General features: G+C 42.2%; 1 protein-coding gene across 1 annotated transcript; it reads left to right on the forward strand.

Annotated features, from left to right (window-relative positions):
• The first annotated feature begins 4689 nt into the window (after positions 1-4689).
• Positions 4690-8952, forward strand: EIF1B (eukaryotic translation initiation factor 1B). The gene is made up of 4 exons (XM_027872565.1): positions 4690-4963; positions 6186-6349; positions 6806-6907; positions 7420-8952. The coding sequence occupies exons 1-4, from the start codon at positions 4933-4935 to the stop codon at positions 7462-7464; spliced, it is 342 nt and encodes a 113-aa protein (XP_027728366.1). The 5' UTR covers positions 4690-4932; the 3' UTR covers positions 7465-8952.
• Positions 8953-9349: the final 397 nt, after the last annotated feature.

Consider the following 9349-nt stretch of genomic DNA (forward strand, 5'->3'; position numbering starts at 1 on the left):
GAGAGAGAGAGAGAGAGAGAGAGAGAGAGAGAGAGAGAGAGAGAGAGAGCAAGCTCTGGGAACCCAATTCATTAAATAACATCTTTCAGTACCTCTCAATTAGACAAATCACATCTCTATTGTAATTAGCTTTGCGCAAGGATCTTTCTAGTACGTATTAAAGGACATATCCCTGCTCTCAATCTTAAAGGAGGCTCTCTGTCTAATAGGAGTTGTTGTTCAGCCGTTTTTCTGTTCTGTCCAACTCTTTTGAACCGCATTTGAGGTTTTCTTGGCAAAGATACAGGAGTTTGCCCTTTCCTTTTCCAGCTCATTTGACAGATGAGGTAACTGAGTCAAACGAGGTTCAGTGACTTGCCCAGGGTCACACAGCTAGTAAATGAGGCTAGATTTGAACTCAGGAAGAGGAATCTTCCTGACTCTAGGCCCAGCATTCTGTCCACTTTGCTACCTATCTAATAGGAAAGATTAGACAGCAAACGTAATGAATGGGGGGACATGTAGTTACAGAATCATACTGGTCGTGCCAACATTATCATGATGGAGGAGACAACAGGTTACCAGAAATAAAACAAATGGCTGGATAATTTTCTCTACCACAGAATAGAGGCAGTACAGTACCCACTTTTTTTCCCTCCTCCAAAAGAGCGTCCAGACAGTTTTATAGAAACATAGGAGATGCGTATGTATGCTAGTGACCAAAGAAGATTTTGGCTCCAAGGAATTGGTTCATTCCGTAGATGAAGGAACTTGAGAGTTCAGGTGAAGCAACCAAGAGGGATCTCAAGGGAGTTTTCTCCCTCTCCTCTCCAAAGGTAAGATCAGTTGACTGATTGGACATCACCTACAAAGAAACTGCATGGGCAAAGTACTCCCGCTTAAAATCACTTTCTTTAAAATACAGCCAGCTCCAATAAGCCTTTATGGAAGAAATTCTGGAAGGTGCATCCCTGTGTTGGAGTGTTCCATAGCTATACTGAGAAATAGATCTAGCTAGGGCTGGGATGACACTGAGAGTTACTGTTTCATCGGTAACATGTTCACAGCATATTCCATAAATGTTCTTAATGCAGCTCTATTATACTCTAACATTCAAAACCCCAAGGCACACTTTCTATAGTTTATTTCATCAGGATCCATTTAGAATTACATCTACTTAAGGGCCTGTGGGATTAAGTCCGCCTGTTTTAAAGAGAGCATTCTATATCAAAGCAGCATGATGTAATGGATAGAAGGTTGGCGTGACAGCCAGACAGACCTGGATTCAAGTCTCACCTCAGACACATAATGGCGGTGTGACCACAGGCAGGTCACTGAATCTCTCAATGCTTCAGATAACTCTTTAAGACACTAAATTACAGAACAAATGTCCATGTCTCTTCACTAGGAGCTCCCTAAACGATTAAAATCATGAATCTAATCCAAAAATCCTTTAAAAGTCTCTGTTGAAAGATTTTATCAAACCAATGACTTAGAAAGGAATTATAATAATACCTGATATGCATATAATGTTGTAAGATTTGTACTATGCTGTTACATCTATTATTTCATTTGAGCCTCCTCCAAACGTTGGATAATAACATCTTGAGGGAAACTGAGGCTCTGTGAAATTAAGTGACTGGCCCATGGTCACAAAGTTGGTTAACTTCAGAGGTTGGATTTGAAATCAGATCTCTCCTCACTTCAAGGGCATCATTTCTTTCCACAAGCTCAGTCTGACGTTCTAAAAAATAAGAAGAAGAAGAAGAAGAACTTTTTTTTAATGGAGAAAATGCACGTTCTGATCCACGTGATGACAAAACATACTGCCAAAAGGACAAGGATGAACCACATGAACCAGCTCCTGCCCAAGAAGTGATGGACTTAAAAGGCATTTTTGGACCTGTCCAACATGGGCATTGATTTGACTTGACTCTGTATATGTTATAAGGATTTTTTTAATTCTTCAGTTGAGGTAGGGGGGAGTGGAAAGAAGAAAAATAAATACTTGTTAATTGGAAAAAATAAGAAATTTTTAAATAAAGAATATGCATGGCTATCCAGATTGCAACACAAAAGTAGGTGGGAGAAATAAATTACATCTCTTGCCTCCATACACCTCGCCCTGCAGCACACTGGCCTTTTTTTTACATAAAGGCAGATAGTAAATCTGGTAACTGCAAAAGGATTTTATAGCCAAAGACCTTGGCATCTTTCCTGGACATTTCCATTATAAGCAGGTTCCATGAAACAGGGTGAATACATCCTGACTTTTCTCATCATTGCAAAATTCTATTACGTTTCGCCCAAGTGAATTTTTACCGTGATGAAATTTCACCCACACTGGGGAATTTCTATTCAGGAACATTTACTATGGGAAATGGAAAGAACAGACCAAAAATATATACCTATAGACAAAGGAAATCATCAACTGGCCATACCTCAATCTAGTGTTTTGCTTCAAGAGAGTCTACTTATGCAAGCTTGTGGTTTAAGCTTTTCTGGATTTGCCTCATAGCAACATCACAAAGCAATATCCCTGTCACACACAAATCTATGTTGGTGTTCTCTAAGCAAGCTGTCTGTCCTTCAGCCACTCCACTGTTCAAAGTCCGACTTTTCTCCCTCACCAGCTGCTATTATCCAGTCCCCAACATGATCACAGACTGCCTTCTCTGACCTTTGCTTCCCTCTTCTAGACCTATTTCTGCACCTAGAGCAGCTTGGTATACTGGATAGAGGGCCAATCTTGGAGTCAGGAAGTCTTGCCACTGCCTCATGCTAACTGTGTGATAATCTCTGTACCTCCCAAGCAACGACCCAAGAGCGTAGCTGAGATGCTGATATGCTTCGGTGCATGGAGTCTCCATTTCAAGAATTATCAACTGCTGTATGTGGATAAAACTATCAACTCTGTGCAAGTGTTCAAAATTTTTAATTAAAAATTTAAGTTTTAATAGCTTAAAACTTTACTGACTTTTGGAATACTCCATATATAAAAATGTGTATGTGATTTATATATGTATGCATTTATATGTATGGATGTGGGTATATATATTTGTGTGTGTGTGTGTGTGTGTTCGTGTATATGTATATACCAGAGACAGACAGACACACACACAGAGGGATAGAGAGACAGAGATTAAGAAGCTATTAAGCCTTACCAAGTGCTAAGCACTGGGGATAGAAATACAATCAAGACGGTCCTTGCCCTTAAGGAGATTATATTCTGATGGGGAAAGCCACACAAAAAATGGGAGGTTAGAAAGAGGGAGGGAGTATTTTTTTTACTATGAGTTTACTCGACAGACACTAACATTTCAATATACAAAAAAGGAATTGTACGTGAAAGAACACTAGACTAGCCAGAAGTCTTTAGTTGAAGCCCTGGTTGCTACACTGACTATCTGCCTGGCCTTGAGTTAATCTTTTAATCTACCTAAAAGTCTCTCATTCTTCACCTGTAATCTCAGCATGCCAACACCTGGATGGTGAACTTGTAAGAATCAGGTGAGATCAATCATGTCTGCCAAAGTCCTTGGTACCTGTAAAATGCCACTATGAGTCTTCTCAGGACTTGGAAGGAACCTTTGAGGTCATCTGAGGGCTTCTTAAGCTTTTTCCACTCCTGACCCCTTCAGCACTTTTTAAAGTGTGGGTCTTGACCCCATTTGGGGTCGTGACCCACACTTTAAAAAGCACAAAAAATTATTGTTGGCCGCGAGGTATCAAAATGATTACAGCGCCAGGCCTGGAGTCAGTAAAGACCCATCTTCCTGAGTTCAAATCCGGCCTCAGCCGCTTCCTAGCTGTGTGACCCTGGGCAAGTCACTTAACCTCTAGTCGGGACAGATCCAGTCCCCAAGGTGTTTATAACCTGTCGGAGGAGGGAAAATACACCGTCTCCACTGATAAGAGTAATACACAGTTAGGAGTGACGAAAAGGAAGATCTAAAGTGCCCGAAGGACAATTCCAGAAGGAAGAGAACTCCGGACTCGAGCTCTTTGGAAAAGCCTTTCTGTGCGTCCTCAAGGCTTAGCACAGTCCTTGGCACCTACTAAGCACTTAAGTGTTGCTTGACTGGTTGATCGATGACGTGCTAAGCTCAACGCTTGGCAGGTAGCAGGCGCTTAATAATACATGTTAATTAATTGAATTATTGAATTAATGTGAAAAGGCTTAGTCGGAGGCCGCGAGTTTGAATATCAGCTTTCCCACGCTCGGCACGACTTTGGGCAAGTCACTTCACTGCCTACTGCCTCAGTTTCCTCTTCTGTACAACGACTTTCGAGGTTCTCCGAAGCTCTAAACTACGAGCCAAAGCCCCAGCGGTGCCTGCGTGGGAGGGGGTAGGAGGGGGTGGGAGGGGTAGGGAGTTGGTGGGGGGGAGTGGGAGTTGGTGGGGGGTGGGGTCTCGCCCTCCCCTGCACGAATTCCTCCAGTGAGGAGCTAGAAGCAACTTTCTAAGCCTCTCTGTGGAGCAAGAGGGTGGGAGGGGGCGGGGAGCGGGGGGAGGGCGGAGGGACGCAGTGCCTGCCTGGATTTGTGGTCCTATACCCCGGGCCAGGTGGCGCGCCTTACCGCTCATTACTCCAGAAGAAAACTACAAGTCCCAAGAGACTTCGCGCGGTAATAGTCACGTGGGATGGGCGGAAAGCGTGCCTAAATAGTCGCGTTCGGCCATTTTGTGGGAGAAGCCGCAGCGCCGCCTCTTCCTTTGGGTCTCCGCAGCTTCTTGGCTCAGCTGTCTCCGTCGCCTCCCGCCGCCGCTACCGCTGCTCCGACGCCTCCGTCGCCACCCTCCGCCCGTCTCCGATTCGCTCCCGGCTCCCGCTGCCTTCCCTCCTTTATTTATCTCCCCCTTTTTCGCCCCCACAGCCTCCTGACACAGGGTCCTCCCGGGCGCGCCCCGCAGGCATTTTATCCCCTCACCGGCCTCTCACTAGTATCGCATGTCCACTATCCAGAACCTCCAATCTTTCGGTAAGTACCAGCCCGGAGGCCGCCCGCCGGGCCCCGAGTCCCCCGGCCCTCGCCGGCCGTTACCCCGGACTCGGCGGGGCCGCTCGTCCCCCACCCCCGCGGTCCCCCCGGCTTTTGTCTGTGCCCAGAAAATGGCCGACGGCGAGCGGACCCCGGCCCGGACCCCCGCTCCGGACCCGTCCCGCCAGCGACTTCGCGAATTCCTTCCTCTGTCAGTTATCCCGTTACCCTCCCCCCAGCCTGCCGGCCTTCCTCGGTGTCCCCCCTCCCCCTCCGGGCCCCGCCGCCGGCCGCCCCCTCCCCCCCACCAACCGTTTGTGGCTCCGGCCCCTCGAGCCCCCCTTCCATCCCCGCCCCCACCTTTGTGCGCCCTGGGGGTCGGGGGTCTGGGTTCCAAAGCTGGACGGGCACTTGGCCCCTGTGTGACCTTGGGCAGGATTACCTCCCAGGCCCGCAGCCGGGGTCCTGCGTGAGCCTTGGAGCTCCCCTGCCGGGGAGGGGGACGGTCCCGGGGCTCGCCCGAGAATGACCCCCCCGGGGGTGTACCTGCGGGGTCCTCCGCCCCCGCTTAGCATTCTGTGGTCACTCGGTTCCTCTCCCGTCTGTGGACGTGTAAAGCTCTTTCTCCCGTGGGAAAGTGCCGAGAAGTCCTTCCAGCCTGATTTCTGGGCCTGGGGGGATGGGGGGGAGCGGGCGAAAGAATGGGCTGACCTGGGCTCTACCCCAGTGTGGTAGGTGGAGGTGTCGTGTATGCTGACGCCTGTGCCTTGGGATGTGTGTGTTGTGAGGAACAGTGAATTCCAAGGTTGGAATTACATATTGAATGGATTTTTTTTGTTTGTAATGTGCAATAGAAACATATATCTTCCTTCGAGTGACTGTAAAATGTGATTTCTGAAGCCGGTATGATTTCTGCTACCCCAACCAAAGAGAAAAACATTCAAAATCTGAAAATGAAAAACTAGATGACTTTGCCCCTAATGTTTTCTAGATTTTACTTATAGTCGCTATAAGGATGTTGTTTAAGCTTGGGTGTCAGCTGACATCTGTGTCTCTTAAAGGCGGTGATGGGGTCCTTAAAGGAAAATTATTGGGGGAGGGGAAAGCTTCTGGTAGGGCAAAAATGGCTAACAGTTAGAAAATTCTTTTATCACTTGTCTAGGTTTTCAACTACTTCCTATGTGGTAATTTTTTTTCCTATTATTTGGTTTTGTGTCCACAGACCCCTTTGCTGATGCAACTAAGGGTGACGACTTACTCCCGGCAGGGACTGAGGATTACATTCATATAAGAATCCAACAACGAAACGGCAGAAAGACTCTGACTACTGTTCAGGGGATTGCAGATGATTATGACAAAAAGAAACTTGTGAAAGCTTTCAAAAAGGTATAGATACTAGACTTAACAGAAAAGAAAACTATGAAGAAGCAGAGTAACTGGATTCTAGTTTTGTTGTCAGACTTTAAGTTGTGTACAGTAGTTTACTTTAAAATTTCCCAGTTTCCAGCAAGCTGGATATGCGTCTTAAAATCAACATAAAAATATTCAGTTGCTGACTTTTATTTCCCTTTGAAAGGTTAGAAAACTAGGAAGAAAGGGGGAAAACCTCCTTAATTGGATTTAATGTGAAAATTAATCTTTTAGTTTTTAATGTGGACTAAGTGCTTTGTTTTGGTTAACTTTTGTATTAGTTTGCCAGTATTTATAAACTACTATTTTAATGTTCTCATTTAATGCAGAACTAAAATATTTGATGCTATTATGGTGAGACTTTTTTCATTTAGTGATATTAAAAGGTGTAATTACTTGTAGCTCGTTTGTAATATGGATGAATTTTTCCAGAAATTTGCTTGTAATGGTACTGTGATTGAACACCCTGAATACGGTGAGGTTATCCAGCTTCAAGGTGACCAGAGAAAGAACATCTGCCAGTTCCTCCTGGAGGTAAGTGACTGCAGATGAAATAGAGCAGTGTTTAGATTTCTACTAAAGTTATAGTTATACATTAACAATTACCTTCATAAATGTGATGGACATCAAGTAAGTCAGTCTTACTAAGTAGTTGGTAATAGAGTATGTATATATAGTGGCAGGAGTAGATGTCCAATTTGTCATTAAAATGACCCAACATTCTTATTTACAGAAATGTCTGAAGGACCTATTTGTTTTTAATTGAAATGTATAAATTTTGTAATGATTATTAACACTACTCTGCAAATATTTCATTATAATTTTTCAGAACATTTTGGTGCCAGAAATTTGATTCCCTGATTAAATATGGTTCTGTTCCTAAATTGAAAATATTTTGATGTCAAAATTAAAGGAATCTTCTCCATAGAAACACCTTCCTCACCAAAGGTCCTAACTAAATGATATCTTAATTTTATGTCAACTATTTCAGGGAAGGGCAATTTATTCCTGAAAACAGCTTTGGTAAAATGCGTTTTGTTTTACAGGTTGGCATTGTCAAGGAGGAGCAACTTAAGGTTCATGGTTTCTAAAATGAGCAAAAACACATGGAGTATTTTGTGAATAGTTTTGTTCTCTAAGCCAAATTGGCTACCTTGTGAAATGAGTCTCTGCAGTACACGGACTTTTCTTTTATTTAATCATTCAGAGTTCCATTCACATCTGCATGATTACAGAAAACATGTCTGTAGGCTAGTAACACATAAGAAAATTGCAGTAAGATGGTAACTAAGCCCTTTATTCATCCTAACACATTTCCAATGGAAAATATTTTGTTTTGAGTGTTTATTGTTCAGTTTATTTTCACTTGATTTAAAAATGTTTTTGTTGTATTAAACCATGTATGTTGCAGCTTAACAATAAAAAAGCTTATTAACACTTTTGTGAGCATTTATGCTCCCAAGTTTAAACAAGACCCAAGTTATAAGCACTTTTCTTTTTTAATACAAACTTTCTGAAATAAAGATTCCTCTTCAGCAAGTAGTTCTTTCAAAGAATAGTTAAACTTTGTGTGACATTGGAAACTAGTCAGCTGAGCACTGAAGGAAAAGGGAGAATTACATACAATCTTGAGCTAATTTCCCCTTAACACAATGGCACATTCCATGACCATTCTTCATTTAGTGACTATAAAATCCTTGAAATAAGTAAATCATAGCTGAACTGTTATCTATCATCAGTGCCACAATTCAATTCCTTGTTAATTAAAAAGTCACTGGAATTTTGCTACTGTCATGAAAATTAGTATCATCTTTGGATGAATCTTTGCTTTTATATCTGTTTTATGGCTCATGCCTTAAATAAGAAACAAGTCAAGAATCTTCCTTTCCTTATTCTGATACTCTCCTGAAGAATAGGGAAAAGGAGGAAAGAGTCCATTGAACAGTCTGAGATTAAGTTGGAAGCTGTGTAATTGAAATGATGTGAGGTGGGGTTTGTGCCATAACACCTAGAAATGCAGTTCCTCTCTACCTAGTTCTAAAATTGTAATGGAGAACTAATAGGCCCTTTATTTTTCTCAAGTGAATTACTAGTAATAGTTGCACAATATTCAAGCAGGATAGCCAAAAGAACTGGACCCAAATGTATAAGCTATTAAATAATAAAACTCTGAGGACAGGGACCTTGCTTTTGTATTCTCCATAATGGTATGAACATACATAGTAGGTGCCTGATAAATATTCATCCAATTAATATAATGAGTCAATTTTGGTTTCATAGAAGGTTCTGTGAAATGTATATTATATTACATTGTGTGCCAGCTGAACCTATGTCCGTAATACTCAGTAAGTATACTTGCCTCCTTCATGAATTCATTATGTTCACCCATGATTTTTATAAGGAGGGGGGAGCTTTTTCTGTTTTTGTTAATGGAATAAAATATTAGAAATAAGACTTAACTATTCAATTTATAGTTAAGTTTGGAATTTGCAATGTAGTTAAAGATCTCTGGAAAATACTAATCTGTGGAGTCAACAGTCTGGTAATATGCCATATAAATGTGATATGTCCATTTTAAATAACTGAGAGTTGTATTTATTTTCCTGTATACCATAATATACATTAGTATATTATGAGCTGTGTTTGAAGACTCCATCTTTTACACTTTCCTCATTCTATAGAAGCGGTTTCCACATATGGCTTGTTTGAAGTGAAAACAAATATTTCTTTATTGAGATGACTAGACCTGGTTTCTGCTTTGGTTCAGGTATTTGGAGTATTTTGATTAGAACAAACTCATTCCCACAAGCACAAGAGTCACATAGGCCCAAGTTCCAAATCTTAAATTGGGGTGTAAAGTATCCAAACAGTAGCTTAAGTATGTTTGTTTTTATAAGTGAAAATTCAGTCAGCACATATGATTTACTGTCCAGACTTTATAAGTGCTAGGTTATAGCATAAGCAGACTCCAATTCA

The sequence above is a fragment of the Vombatus ursinus genome, unplaced genomic scaffold (genome assembly GCF_900497805.2).
Source record: "Vombatus ursinus unplaced genomic scaffold, bare-nosed wombat genome assembly UNPS02014799.1, whole genome shotgun sequence".
NCBI lineage: Eukaryota > Metazoa > Chordata > Mammalia > Diprotodontia > Vombatidae > Vombatus > Vombatus ursinus.